General features: G+C 41.3%; 1 protein-coding gene across 5 annotated transcripts in view; it reads right to left on the bottom strand.

Annotated features, from left to right (window-relative positions):
* The window catches only part of SIGIRR (single Ig and TIR domain containing), a 36,870-nt gene extending 22,451 nt beyond the window's left edge, over window positions 1-14,419 (bottom strand). The window contains exons 1-3 of one of the 5 annotated variants that reach the window (XM_081875488.1): window positions 10,135-10,314; window positions 8,707-8,778; window positions 6,202-6,325 (exon numbers count right to left, since the gene is read on the bottom strand). In XM_081875488.1, coding sequence (XP_081731614.1) covers window positions 6,202-6,301 — 100 coding nt within the window. In that variant the 5' untranslated portion in view covers window positions 6,302-6,325; window positions 8,707-8,778; window positions 10,135-10,314. Of the gene's footprint in view, window positions 1-6,201; window positions 6,326-8,706; window positions 8,779-10,134; window positions 10,316-14,128 lie in introns of those variants that run through there. The other 4 variants (XM_081875490.1, XM_081875491.1, XM_081875487.1 and 1 more) reach the window with 4 other exon arrangements.
* Between the last annotated feature and the right edge of the window lie 1,272 nt (window positions 14,420-15,691).

Genomic DNA, 15,691 nt, shown 5'->3' with positions numbered 1-15,691 from the left:
TATGCATAATATGTTGCCTTTGTCTGCTAGACAAACATTCCCATACCCGATCAGGAAGAAACTGAAGAAAGAAATGCTGCTCTTTTTGCTTACACACAGGAGCTGTTAAGCACACACCCAACCATCAGATAGTGGGAGGGAGTAAACGGCAGGTATGGATCCCAGCATTAAGATGCAACCAAAGACTTATCTCAGAGGGTGCTAATTCTCATAGGGTCCTTTCACAAATATTTCACATACTGAATGCTGATTTATAAATGGATTTTGTCACAACAGGATACACTTACCATGCAGCTTAATTCAGGGCCGTTTCCACTATCATCCCTCATGCTTTTTGCACAGGTAGTGCTTTTGGTACAAGAATATCACATTTTCTGAGAAGTTACTCAAGCCAGTGCACTGTTGTACTGGTCAAATACAGCATATTTCTGACTCCTGGTCAACAAAATAGGTTTAAAGACTGTCTTGAGGTAAATCTAAAAAAATGTAGTATAAACACTGACAACTGGGAAACACTGGCCTGCGAGCGCTCCAGTTGGAGAACAGCTTTTACCAAAGGTGTCATGGGCTTTGAAGACACTCAAACTCAGGAAGCAAGGGAGAAACGTGCTAAGAGGAAGGCATGCTTGGCAAATCCACACCGTGATCAACTCCTGCCTGGAAACCAATGTCCCCACTGTGGAAGGTCGTGTGGATCCAGAACTGGCCTTGACAGTCACTTACGGACTCATTGTTAAAACCGTGTTTATGGAAGATGATCTTACTCAGCTACGAGTGATCACCAAAGATTTCTGACTCCACAATGTATTTATAAATGCTAAAGAGATTGAATCATTTGTGTCAGGGGCACTTTGTGGCTGCAGTTTGCTGCACAGTATCTCCTTCCTGCTTCAGCTCATGGTCTTATGCTGCATTATTTTGCAAGGAATGTTTGTGTGTTCCCTTCACTCAAACATCCTACAATCTTCATTGTGTTTGCAGGAAGTCTAGAGGAAATGGATGGAATTCACTGGGACTGGAGAGCAAAAATTGGTTTGGAAGTAAGACAACTACTCATTCCATTTTGACCTCTGGTAAACAGGTTTCTGTATTGACTAAAAACCTGCCAAACATGTTTGACCAGCAAAACAGAAGAAGCACACACATAAGGAAATTTCAACTCTCTTCAAAAATTATTATCGTTTCCAGTTTAAATTATCTGAAGTCTCTTTTTTACTTCTGTTTCATTCAGAGGGCAGAGCAGGAGGAGGAGCTTATGCTGGGGCCTGTATGGTATCTGCTTTCACTCAATCTTTGCTGAGAGGTCAGCCCTTTATTCTTAATCCTGTTACTACTGCCACTACTACTACCACTAGTCAGACCTTAGTCCTGGCATGCTTGGCCTGTCAGAAGGGATCTGTTCTAGAGAAATGTACACTCCAGTCCTCACTACACCATGAAAGCATCCATTTCACGCTGTGTGCTCAAAATGCACATATACAGTATCCCTTTAAATTGAGACTACCTGTCCAAGCATATACATGTATAATAGGGCATTGTATGTTCTGCATCCCAAGACTGGGATATTAGACTTAAAAATACAAAGGCAGTTCCTTCTATCTTCTAGTATGCAACTATGAGATTAAAAACCTGTCCCTTTTATTTTGTAAATGATTCTCAGATATCAATTTGGTATATCAGACAATGTGCAGGAAGCAAGATTACATTATTCATACTGCTATTATGGTCCCAAAGTATATCAAAGATCATGGCCACTATCCACTACACACATAAGCTCTTTTTAAAAAGACTTCAGCACAGCTAACAGGTAGAGGGGCCCTTAAACCCATATTTATTCCTCTGCTCTTATATTTTGCCTATTTCAGCCAATACACAGATTTCCATTTCTTTTTTGGCATTTACTATTCCTTGTATTTTGCACAAATCAATATTAACTACATTATTCTACATTTCAAAACAAAATGTAATTGTTTCATCCCTTTCATATGTTTAAATATAGCACTCCTTCAACACCAACTATCCCAAATCCTGGGATCAGTCCAAAGTATTGTACACTTTAGGCAGCAGTAGAGAATAGAACAATAGAGTTGGAAGACAGCACAAGGACAATCTACTCCAAGGGTAGGCAAACTAAGCCCCGGGGGCCAGATCCGGCCCCATCACCTTCTAAATCCAGCCCGCGGACGGTCTGGGAATCAGTGTGTTTTTACATGAGTAGAATGTGTACTTTTATTTAAAATGCATCTCTGGATTATTTGTGGGGCATAGGAATTCGTTCTTCCCCCCCAAAAAAAAAATATAGTCTGGCTCCCCACAAGGTCTGAGGGACAGTGGACCGGCCCCCTGCTGAAAAAGTTTGCTGACTCCAACCCACTGCAATGCAGGAATCTTTTTGCCCAGTGTGGGGCTTGAATCTATGACACTGAGATTAAAGAGTCTTCTGCTCTATCGACTATTTCCTCACATTTCTGATGAGTTAAAGGGCTTAATCAGATAATCAATACCCTACTGCACTGTAGTAGATATATTTAATTTAAGGGGTAAGGAAACTCATCTGCTAGAACTGTAGTAATCTGGCACCTCACCTTTATGCATCTTATTACTTGGAAGCAAATCCTACCAATTTTGAAATGTACCTCCAAGAAACTGTGCTTAGGATCCAAGCCACAGGCAGCTAACTAAACAAATAATGATAGGGAGAGCCTTCGCTTTTTGCACGGGCAACCCTATAATTACAGAATGAGGCAATTGTCTCAGGTGGTAACGACGCCACCTTGGATGTTCCCCCTAAGTCTCCTGGCCATTTCTACCCTCCTGTGCCAGTAAGCCTGCTTGTTGCTGGCCTAGTATGGCTATATGTCTCACCTAGTCACTTTCTTTCAACACGTCACAGTACAGGAAAGCCCCAGACTGAAGAAGTATGCATTGCAAAGAGGCAACCAGCATAAGCCACACAGTCCAGAAACTTTAGCACATGCCCATGCAACACATGCTGCTGCACAGCAGCATCTATCCGTGTTGGCAATGACCCAATTAGGGCAAGGAGTAACGAAGTGTTGAAAGACAGAACTCTATGTGCCATATGGCCCGTCCTGGGCATGCTGATGCCTTCAGGTGTGGTGAAGGATGCTGTCTCGTTGCAAGAGTCAGCTTCTGTACATGGAAGGTGAGTGGGGAAGTCATCCTGTCCCTCTCAGGCAGCAAAATGCTTTAGGGCAGTTATACCAACCCTAAACACCACCTATTTCATTAACAAATATGGCAGGCTTCAACTTACAAACAACAAAGCGTGCATCCCTGCAAGATGGTAAACTGGTTTCACATCATCATAAAAAGAGTCTGGAAGGGAGAATCAATTATCTCCTTCATTATGTAATTGCCACAATAAACTTAAAACCAGTAACTGCTGTGCAAAATGCTTCCCTGCAAAACTGCACAAAATAATGTGGTTAAAGCAAAACTAAGGTGCAGTGTAAATGGCCTCAAAGAATTTTCATTTGTGGTCACACCCCTAGGACTGGTTCAGACATAATGCCCAAGCATGGGTTGGCAGCATAAGTATGAGCCACACAGATCCATTTCCTTCCTCCTTTCTTTATTTTAAACAAACCACAATTTGGCATTTTGTCCCAAACCAGGTTTGCACTGGAGTACACACCCAGTCCTGTTTCTATAAGTGAATGTCAGCATGGCTATCCCTTTGCAAAGGCTAACACAAATATAGCACTATATGAGAAGAAAACTGTGTAAATGTGTCTGTAAATGGTCTGGGAGGCACTCAAGGGTTCTCCCAGTATACAGAGAAGACACAAAGAAATGTCACAACAAACAGCATACTTTGAAGATACTGACACCTATTACTGGCTGAGCAAACTCCCAAGCTCACTCTCTCACTCCCCCCACCATGACACACACACTTTCTAGCCAGTTTGCTTCTTTGCAAGGTGTGGTCAATTTATACAAAAGCATTATCAATAAAAGCAGAGTAGGTTGGTCTGTTGCAACAGCAATAACTGAAAAGGCACCTCTATGTAAAACTCAAAGATTATGGCTTATTTATTGGTCCTACAGACAGGAATGTTATCGTATTGACTTTGTCAGTGCTTTTCCCAGGACCACAGCAGGCACACACAAACCCATATAACTGGGAGGGGCAGAGAAAGATAAGGATTATCTCAATTTCTAACCAACTTATAGCTTTGAGACTCCTTTTATGAGACAAAAAATTAAAATAGCCATTGTTCTAAGAGGTAAGACCAAGGCAATATTATATCTTTTATCCTCTTAGGCAACATGTACAAAGATTTCTGCACGACTCATCATGGATACTCAGAGGGAATTTAAGAGACAAATCATATTTCAGAAGAAGAAAAAAGCCTCTAAGAAACATCAAAATGTAGCACCCCACATCATCTTATGTTGCTGTTTCAATTAGGCAAGCATAAATTGCCTAAGGGTGCCTCCAGACAGTCAGTATTTTGCACGTGGGATTCAAGAGCACATCGGAAACTTAGGTCTGAGCCATTAAATTGGATTGAAAGGCTCTGTTGCACTAGCTCAACAAATCCACTTTAAAAAAGAATCAGGCTTTCTGCAGTTTGGAAAGTCATGGGGAAATGCACTGGAAGTACAGTGGTGCCTCGCAAGACGAAATTAATTCGTTCCGCGAGTTGCTTCGTCTTGCGATTTTTTCGTCTTGCGGAGCGCGGATTCCCTGGGTATTAACGGCTTTAAGAAAAAGGAAGCAAACCCGCAAGACGTTTTCGTCTTGCGAAGCAAGCCCATAGGGAAATTCGTCTTGCGAAGCAACTCAAAAAACGAAAAACCTATGGGATAAATGAATGAATAACAGAAGGGGGTATTTTTCTTACTATTATGCTGTGTATTTTGTGTTTTTATGTTGTAAGCTGGCCTATTGTCTTTGGATGAAGGGTAGTATATAAATTAAAAAATAATAATAATAAACTACGTCTGTTGGCAGACTGTGTTACAAAGATGTCTGCAAATGTGACATGAAGGCTGGCCACATTAACCCCACCATGTGGGAACCCTTTGGAGGCAATCACAGTGTCTGGAGACAGTCTCTTCAGCACTGCAATGACACCTACTCCTGAGATTAGAAGACTAGAGGGAAAGCCACTGGTAACCTAACACACACAGGTTTGCACAGGTACTGTAATGCAATATAGAGTAGCACACTCACATATTTTGAAGATCCCTACAAGTTGGCCACTACTAATTAATTTCTTTTTTAAAAACTGTATTCCACTTCCTTCTGCATATGTCCTAGGCAGCCAACAGTAATGCAAATGAAAAACAGAAAACAAATAAACACCACATAGCTGGTCAGCAGATAAACTTAGGATTTGATCAGCCAATAGGATGACTATGTAGCTGTACTAAGCCACCCCTTAGAATGCAACTGACTAGCCAGCATCCTGTGTTCCCAGAGAAGTTCCTGTAGCTTTGCCACGGGCTGCAGGGCCAGCATGGGCAGAGGCCAGAGTAAGACTGATTGTATAGGTCAGAAGAACAGTGGATGCACTTTTCATTCTCTCCTAAAGCTCCATGCACCCCTACAGCAAATGTTAAGCAGAAGGCAAAGAGAATGATGGATAGACAAATGTTGACTACTGAAAAGCCCTCACAGGACAGAAGCCAGCCATATCAAGCATCAGTGAGCTAATGTGAAGCCTACAGGAACCTGGCAATGTGTGTCATGGGAAAATGGAATTCAGTGAGGCCTCAAAGAACAAATGGAAAACATAGGACACCCCTATGATCAGATAGCAAGTGTTAAATACAAACGCACGCACACAAATCTCACTGACCAACAAACAACAATGGAAAACTAATCTCAAATTGGGAAGCAAGGCCTAGGAAAGGCCACTGTGCCAAACAGAAACAACAATGGAAATAGGCCTGCCATGTAAGAAGTTTCAAATCTTCTCTCAAAATACTCATATTGTCTCATAAATAAAGTGTGTCTCTTCCAGAAAGAGATATCCAAACACAGTAGAGAGATTAGTGGTTGAAGCACAAGTGACTGCAAAGGCAGGAGGCCTGATCAGGTCAAGCAAGAAGGGCACAGAGAAGAAAAAACAGTGGGTCAGACTGCCTTTATTGCTAAGCACCACAAGCCTACATATATTCATAAAACACACAGACCAACATCAGGACAACTTTTTCTTTTTGTCTCACCTTGTAAAGCTGCTGTCCTTTCCTGCTCACTCCTTGTGGCAAGGCAGAAAGCCAAGAGCACAGATGGCACAGGCAGAAGAGAGAGCAATTTCACAGTCATTTTAGCTTATTCACAAGCAGCATCCTACAAAATGGAAAAGCACAGGGGAAATAATTACCTTTATGGACTTCCCTCTTTGAGATTCAGGCAGCCACCTTCAAATCCTGAGACTCCTTGTGTGTCCTTGCTGTGCACTCCCTGATCGTAGCCATGTTAATCACATGACTGGCCAACAGACTGGCTTCGGCAGTTAACTATCTCCCTCTGCTTTTTTTTTTTTGTTGTTGTTCATTCCATGTCCTCCTTAAATGACTTGTTCTATTCTCCACCCCCAATCACAATCTTCCAGGCCTGCACTCGGACAGCCAGTTCCTCCCACCTGCTTATCATTGCTCCACCCACCTTTCCACCTGCATACAAGGAGGAAATAAAACCTGGACTCTTAAAATCAACAAACCCACCCAGCGTGTTGGCAGCAAAACAGCCGACCAAGAGTTTGCTCAGTAAAGAGCCAGGAGGCAGGTTGCTCAAAAGCTCTGCAGCTGTGAGGATTGCCGCTTTGTGGCACTAAGCCATCCGGTTATCCTGGATCCTGGCAAAGACTGCTGTGGACTATAAACAAGAAAATGCCCCAAGGAGTAAACAAGAACCCCCCTAAGGAGTAAACAAGGAAAATACACCAAGGAGGCCTGCTTTCATGCAAAGGGAAAATGTTAGATCTCAAGAGAAGACCAAACCTGACAGCTACACCATGTGTGTAAGTTCTGTTACTGAACTGAAAAACAATACTAGTAGAGCTGAATTCTCTTTTTTAATCTGTAAAAGATGTGCTGCTGTTTTCTTTTTAAATGTAGCATAAAATACACACTCAGGGCTACTCATAATTCTGATCATGAAGTGCAGCTGATATACAGTTCAGTTGTGAAAGAAAATACATAAAAGAGGAACAACTCTCCAATTACAGAGAAGCTTTCAGAAACCTAAATATGAAACATGGAATTACCACTAGGCTCCCCAAAGTTGTATTCAGAATCATTACCTGATCAAAGCTGCTGTCCCATATAATCAGGTAATCCTTAACCACAATGACTATATGAATGGCAGGCAAGTTTTTAGTATGTAACAGTAAGAGGTACCTGATCTATGTCAAGTAACTTCCAAAAGAGACAAAAATGGCTTAATACATTTTCCAAGAACAGAAAATGCAAATGACAAATCCATACAATGGCGGTAACAATATAATACTAAACTAAATAGCTGACACATTACAGCCCTTTGTTTATGGCATTTGCATATCACCCTTCACACACAGGGCGAGAATGCTCACAAACAGGAAAGACTGTATATCAAGTATTGCCACAGAACTCTTGTCTTGCAGACATGTGGATTTTACTACAAAATTCTACTCATGCACACATTTCTTTCACCATCCTCTCAGATACCACAGGCACTATCACCTGAGGCACACCTGATAGATGGGGACAGGCCTTGAACAGAATTGCTGTGCTCCAAGAAGGGCAACATTTACAAAGCAGACACCCACTGTTTGGGGTTCCATCCACTGCATTTCCTGTTCCCTTTCCTCTGTCCCATCTGCTCTGTGTTGCCCATGGGTATGAGATGGAGCGTGTGGCAGTTTCCAGTTTTATCACAGCACAACTGGTGTCTTTGCCTATGCCCTAGGAAGGCTCTGAAATACAGGCCCTGGCATCCAATATTCATTTTTAAATTAGTTATTTATAATTTACATAGTACTTTCAACATGCAAAGTGCTTTACAGTAATGGTCACATTTGGTTAATTTATATGGTTTGTGGTCACAACACTGGTAACAGTACTAAGGTGGGAGGTCTCCCAATTCAAGGATTTTGCAGAGTGGCATCACACTCCTCCACACTCCACATATCTGACTTTTGCAAGACCTCACACAGAGCAACTGCAGTGTGTTGTGTTGGTATATCCTGAGTATTTTGCTGCACTGCACTGATGCTATAATTGCTGCACAATCATGACCCGGCATGGTACTCCTTGTGATTCCTATTTGCCTTCCACGGGAGACAACAAGATCAGGTTTTTGTTCTTAATACTGTTTCTCATTTAGTGCAATGGGAAGAGCAATATTCAGTCTAACTAACTACATCTGAAAAGCAGCTTGATGGTAGAGTACAAGCCTTACAAGCTGGAGCAGAGTGGGGAGATTATGGTTTATGCATTTTGGCCCAAATGTTTTGTAACCTAAGTATATTGGCCCATAAAATCTGGTTCTTCAAGTCACAAAAATTATTTTCATCTGTTCTGTCCATGTGATGCTGTAGCATTCTCCCCAATAAGCTCAAAATGATGCATTTCAGGGAACATCAGAGATGCATAGCTTATTAGTTATAATGTATCTTGAATTCTTAACAAATGTTGCTTTAATTTGCCTGGACAGTCCAAAGCACTCATGAAATTAGGGTAGAATCTTACCAACAGATTATAGACTTCTCCCTTACGCATGGCTTCCTTCTTTTCTGAACAGCTGCAGAGAAACCTGTTGCCCTAGAAACCAAGCCGTACAATTTCAGCTCCACAGTATCCCCAGCAATCAATCATCTTCCAAACATGTCCACTTCCTTCCAATTATTCATTTTGTAGATAATAAATTAAAATTCAGTTTTACAACAACAGCTTCTGTATAAAATGTCCAAGATACCCAATATGATCTAGTAATGATATTCTATTTTAGGATTTTTTTAAAGCTCAGAAGCAACAGTATAGTCGTCTAACAAAAAACTAATCACACCCGGCCAAAGTTAAGCACATCTGAGTCCCATTAGTTTCAATAAGGAACAAAAGGTTCATGTGGCAAGCCTAAATGTATACTCAGCACTGTCCCACCAAGTATAAGGAGGTCCTAGCTGCAATCATCTGTGCACTTACCAGGAATTAAGCCCCACTGAGCAAAGTTTCTTGCTTCTGAGTATATGTGTAAGTTTGTGTTGTTAAAAACGTCTCAAACATTGGCTAGATTGTGCGCCTACACTTTTTTAATGAACACAAATTAAAGTAAGAAAACTGAATCTGTGGCTGTAGTCATAAATACTGTTGCCTGGATCACTAAAATCAATTTGACTTGCTTAAATGGTTTTAAGACGGAAATGTTAAGTTCCTGTTCCCCACCCCACCCTTTACTTTCAGTAGATCTTATGCCTGTTTACTCAAAAGCAGCAAGTCCTACTGTGCTCAATAGTAAGTATGTATGCATACGATTTTATCCAAAGCCTATATTCCTATGTTGACTTCCTTAGGAGTAAGCCCCATTCAACTTTGCACTAATGACTTCCAGGTAAACTGGATCAAGCTATAGGTCTTTTAGTTAGGGGAGTTCATGTTTTGTTTAGGTGTCCCAAGCCTTTTTCAAATAAAAATATGGATTATTATCTCAACACAACACTAGGCAAACCCCCAAACCACACACTTTGCTCCAAGGTAAGATAACAGGGGACTACTTCTACACCAAACAATTTCAAGATGCAAATTTAACTTCCACCTCAATTCCTAACATGGGTAATTGTAATCACCGCTGAGGAATACCTGCAAAATAACGCTAAAATTGTGTTACAAAAAGGAAGAACGGATTAATCTTTACTAAAGGCAGCAATCCCATTTTCACTGTATGTCCCAATATACTGCTTTTGTACTGCACAAAGGCACAGCCCAAGGAACCAGAAGCTGCTACCTCTCCCGCAGTAATAGTCTCACGTTGCCTAAGCTCCGCTCTTGGAGGCCTTAAGAAGAAGAAAAAAGCCTTTTTTCTTATCACCATCATGACACGTGCGTGTTTCTCTCTTCCTGGCCTAGTACAGAGAAGACCCAGCACGCGAGACTCCAACGAATAAAAGAAGCAACACCAACCTCTAACTCAAGAAGCCATGGCCCAGTTGCACCCCAAAAAACCCTCTTGCGCGAAGATAACAATTTTAGCAGCTGAGGGGACAAGGAGGCGTCTTCATAACTAACCCTCTTCCCTGTTGCCATGGGAACCCACAACCTGCGCTCAGGTAGGCAAAGGGCGGCGCCTCACACCTCTCTTCGCAGAGGAATTCTGGGTAATGTAGTGCAGCAGATTCCTGGCTGCTAAGTTCCTTTCGTGAGAAAATACTACGTCTCCCAGCATGCAACTGGCTACCTCTGCCTTAGGCCCCACACACCTGTGCAGGCAAGTTGTTTACACTCTTCAGCGTAGACGGATCGAAGCAAGAGGGTAGATAGGTGGCTTCGAAAATATATAACTTCAACATGCTAACTTTTTGCTTAGTCAGCAGGCTTGGAAAAAGTTGTTGTTCAGAGCCAGCACTTCAGGCGGTTGCACTAGGGCGGAATGGGTCGCTTTGCGGCTGTTCCTTTTCGTAGTCCATTAGGCGCCAGCTGGGAGTCCCAGGAATGCGGACAAAATGTCTTGCTTAAGTAAGTTTGTGTATCAGACCTGCATATTGGTAATGTTGTTGGCGACTTCCTTTCATAGGTCCATTAAAACTATCGATCTAGATAGATACTGATGTAAACTGTGCCGCAAACAAGAAATGGAGATAGACCTGATTAATATATACATGGTACCCTCAACTTCTTGTTTTTAACGATATATACAGAGGAGAATGGAGAAAAGGACCGGCATCAGCTTCCCCTTGCTGTTACAGAATTTTCAGCCTTTTTTCTCCTAACTAAGATGCTGCTTGGGCTAAGTTTGGATGCTGCTGGTTCTCTTCCTTACCCAAGAGATGTGCAAGGAGTTGGAAGGCAGGGCTTTCTTGCAACCTTTTCTCTTATATAATCTTATGAAGACTGTGCTTTGAATCCTCAATGTGGTTTACATGAAGCTCCATGAAACAAAGTGGATGTAGTTTGCTAAAAATAATATCCCCTGTTTCAGGGTACATTTAAGGAACATAGTGGGTTTCCAGACAGGGACCTTATATTGCAAACAGGTCATCAAGTCCAATTTTTCCTGTGTGCATTTTTGGCATGTTAGCCTCTACACATTTCCTTTATTCATTGCTGTTCTGCTGCTTGCTGAGCTTTGTAGAATAAGTTGGTATGTTTCCGTTACGCTGCCTTGTCTATCTGTTTTCCTTATTAATGAATTTGAAGGTATTTGGGCTGTTTTTCTGTCCCTTTCCTCAGTTTCCAGGACTTTTTTTTGTTCTGGGCATGTGTCCAGCTATTTCTATACCTGTTTGTGAACAACTTAAACAAAAAAAACCTTTATCCTGGAAGTGAACAGGAGTAAATATTACCAGCCCAGTAGAGCAAACTAAATTATAGGAATCTGCTATGTTGCATGGCTGCTGCAATCTGCTAGCATAAAAACTCAGAGTGTTGGCTAGGAGGGACTACAGGTAACTGCCCAAGCTCAGTGAAGATAATGGACACTCATTGCATCCATAGCAACACCACCACCCAATCCTGGCACACTTTCTGCCTCCACATGCATGGCCAGCCACAGACGCACACACACACACAAATAAATGAGCTTGCCAAAACATGACACTGGAAACAAACACATGCACACATTGCAGCCCCTTCCCCAATCTGCATACTTGCATACTTGCAGCCAGCACTTCCACAGCATTCATGCCAAGAAACCATGCCAATATACACAAGGCATAGAGTCACAGAATTGTAGAGTAGGAAGTGACCTCGAGTGTCATCTAGTCCAAGCTACTGTGATGCATGAATCTATGTTGGTGAGTGGAGGGAGCTTTATTACAAGCATGGAAGTGAGTACACAGTCCACATGAGCAAAACAGTGTCAGAGACCTCAAATACCCCTCTAGTGCCCCCGCACCAGGTCATGTGAAGCAGCGGAAGCAAGAACATGAGTGATGGCAATAATTTTGAACCAAATGTCAGTGGTTTGCAATAGTGACTTGTTAATTTGAGCAAAGTACAATTGAGAGCCTCCTGCCAACCTAGCAGTTCGAAAGCACGTCAAAGTGCAAGTAGATAAATAGGTACCTCTCCGGCGGGAAGGTAAATGGCGTTTCCGTGTACTGTTCTGTTTCGCCAGAAGTGGCTTAGACATGCTGGCCACATGACCCGGAAGCTGTACGCCGGCTCCCTCGGCCAATAAAGCGAGATGAGCACAGCAACCCCAGAGTCGGCCATGACTGAACCTAACGGTGAGGGGTCTCTTTACCTTTACCTTTACAATTAAGAGCAACACAAATAAGCTTTAAGGTAATTTTAATTTTAAGTAGAAATTTCATTTCCTTATCTTTTATGTTTGTGTATCTCATTGTATTGGCAATGGCCTATGGCTGCAGGCTGTAAATATTGACCATAGCAATTCAATCTCCCTGGTACTCCAGCACATGTAATCACTCGGGGGGGGGGGGGGAGTAGTGGAGGGATACCAGCCTATACCCCCCTGTTACTACATCACTAGTAGTGACCATATTAACCAGAGTGTCAGATTAGCACTGGGGAGACCCATTTTCAAATTCTGCCAGCCAAGAAACTCACTAGGTGATCTTGGGCTAGTCATTAGTGTTACGTATGTCACAGGATTTTTGTGAGGTTAAAGGAGGGGGCTATTTATGCCACCTTCAGTTCCTTGAAGGAAAGATGAAAAATAAAATAAACATATGCATATTGTGCAGATTTATGTTAAAGATTCTGAACTGTGTGTTAGGCAAATTGAGACTGAGGACAATATGCAGATCACTTCATATTTGGGAAGAAGAGACCCCATATAGCTAATGACTGAAAGGTAACCTACTTAATGGGATTATTAGTGCTCTCTGGCTGTCTTGAGAGAGAAAACATTGAGCAGCATTAAAGTAGAAAAGGAAGTAATAGCAGACATTAGACAAGCTTTGGAAAGTATTAATGATGTGTGTAATTTCACTTTCCTGCTTCTTCACTCCTGAGCATAAATAAATGACTGTAAGTTACAATAATGAACCCATCAGACTAATCCTGTGTATGAGAATTTACTGCAACACTAAAAGCCTTGTCTTCTAAAATAAACCCCTTTTTATCATGTAAGCTTCCAGTACTATAAAGAGCATTAAGAGGCACAAAGTAGTGAGTGTCTCTCCATGGCAATTCAGATGCAGGTGCCAGGATGTTCCTTCTGCTGAACGTGCTATAATAAAATTCTGTCTGTAGTAGATGGATCCTTTAATAGGAATTGCCATACTAACCCGGACGTGATTAGGACAAACCTCCGCTCCATTCATTCCACACAGACTGGATGTCAAACTCTGAATATTAAACAGCACACTGTTTAATGCCAGGGTCTCACCCACTCAGCATAATAGCTTTAATTCAAATTGGAAAGCAAATGATGTGAAGGCAAAACACCCTGAGATCTATTATATCAGGACAGAAAAGAAAACACTTTTGACATATAATTATTTGCTATAATTCTTAACTTTTTTATTTTTTAAGGAAACACCTCAGCTCCTGGAATGTGAGTATGAATAACAACACTTTCCAGTTTGAAACATTTTGACTTTTGTGTAATTTACTCCAGTTGATGAGGTTTTATTCTCAGTAATAGAACTGAGATCTAATTATGTATTTCCAAATATTTTAAAATATTTGTGCCAATAAAATATAGGAAATTATATATTTAAAAAAGGACAGCAATAAAATCTAGCAATTTTTATTACCTTAGTTCCACTACCAGCTGCTTGTACAATAAGAGCTTTTCTTTCCTTTCAAAAAGTTCAACCGAGAAGCATTGCTGCAATTCTTCTAGGTACATCTCTTATCACTGTCCCTATCCACAGATGCTGCTACTGGAAATTCAGAGCAGATGCATGTTCCTTACATCTCTGAAATTAGCATTATCACATATGCGGACAAGCATGATGGTTAACCTTTTAAAATAGGGGTGGCTAACCTGTAGTCCTGCCCGAAGTGGTGGACTCCACCTCTCATCAGCCCCAGCCAGCATAGATGATGTGTGTAGGCCGGAGGACTACAGGCTAGCCACCACTGCTTTAAATGTTCCTGTGTCACAATACCCAATTACAATTTGCTAGGTAGCTAACGTATCCAGTAATAATGGTTTACCCTTCTATAGTGATAGAACAAAGCATTTGCACTGAGTGTTTGATAATATTGAGGTGGTCCACCAAAGTTTAGTGACTCAACAGAGATGTTAGCAACAGGTTCAGCACTCCTTTAGTTATAGGTAATGCATGCCAGGTGACTTCCCAAGCCTGTACCTGTGCCTCCCAGAATATATCACTGAAGCAGCAGTAAGCTTAACCTGGTGTCCAATGATGTTGATGTCAGCATCAGGTGAACCTCGCCAGAGAAAGCATTCCCTATATGAGGGGCCACAGCTAAAAAGGATCTTCCCCTTTTTGCCAGCTTCAGAAATTCTCTTAGAGAGGGAGGACCTGGAGAAGGACCTCAAATGATGAACACAAAATGTATGTTCAAATCTAGATCGCTAATATAGGGTTAAGGAAGGATAAAAATCAGCAGGATTGATATTAGAAAAGTAGCAGTATGCATTATATTCTGGAATACAACATTATAGAGAATATAGGAAAATTGATAGATTTGTAGTATTGAGGAAAAAAGGTTTCCTTTTGCCTAGTTAGATTTTACTTTTAAAATCTATTATAAAAAACAAATAGCATCACAACACATATTCATCATAAACACATCTAAACAACATAGTCATATATAACAATGCATTATAGCATCAAATCCCATGTGCAGGCAAGAAGAAGGATGTCTATATTGTATTGTTGCGCTTCTCTGACATATCATTGTGGGGACTGTCCATAAAAGTAGTGTCTCCAAACTCTGGAGTGCACCAAAGTAGGTATTAAAAATAATATCTAGACCAGGGGTCAGCAACCTTTTTCAGCCATGAGCCGGTCCACCGTCCCTCAGACCATGTGGTAGGCCGGACTATATTTTGAAAAGGAAAAAAAAGAACAAATTCCTATGCCCCACAAATAACCCAGAGATGCATTTTAAATAAAAGGACACATTCTACTCCTGTAAAAACACGCTGATTCCCAGACCGTCCGTGGGCCGGATTGAGAAGGCGATTGGGCCTTAGGTTGCTTACCTCTGATCTAGTTTTTTGTCATTCAGAAGGCACCATGCCAAATTGAAGTTTTCAAAATTAATACATTGGGGCCAGGGTGGTGAAGGAAAGAAAGAGCAAAATAGGAGTTTATGGGAAAGCTGTAGTCTATACGTGCATGCTCTTAGAAAAATAAAAACAATAATGTAATGAGGGGACTTTCAAGGTGTAGTGTCCCACTTCATATTAGCACTGCCTATAGTCACTGAAGAATTATGTTTTTTAATATCCTTTTTATTTTATTTTTTAGAACTCGGTACAACTTAACAAAAACATCACACACATTTTACAAAAATAAGAGATCAGTTGTAGTTTGCTCCACTTTCAGGACTCAGTGGGAGAGCATCTGTCTTG

The sequence above is a fragment of the Podarcis erhardii genome (assembly GCF_964252035.2).
Source record: "Podarcis erhardii genome assembly, chromosome: 1".
NCBI lineage: Eukaryota > Metazoa > Chordata > Lepidosauria > Squamata > Lacertidae > Podarcis > Podarcis erhardii.
This window is presented reverse-complemented; position numbering and strand designations above follow the sequence as displayed.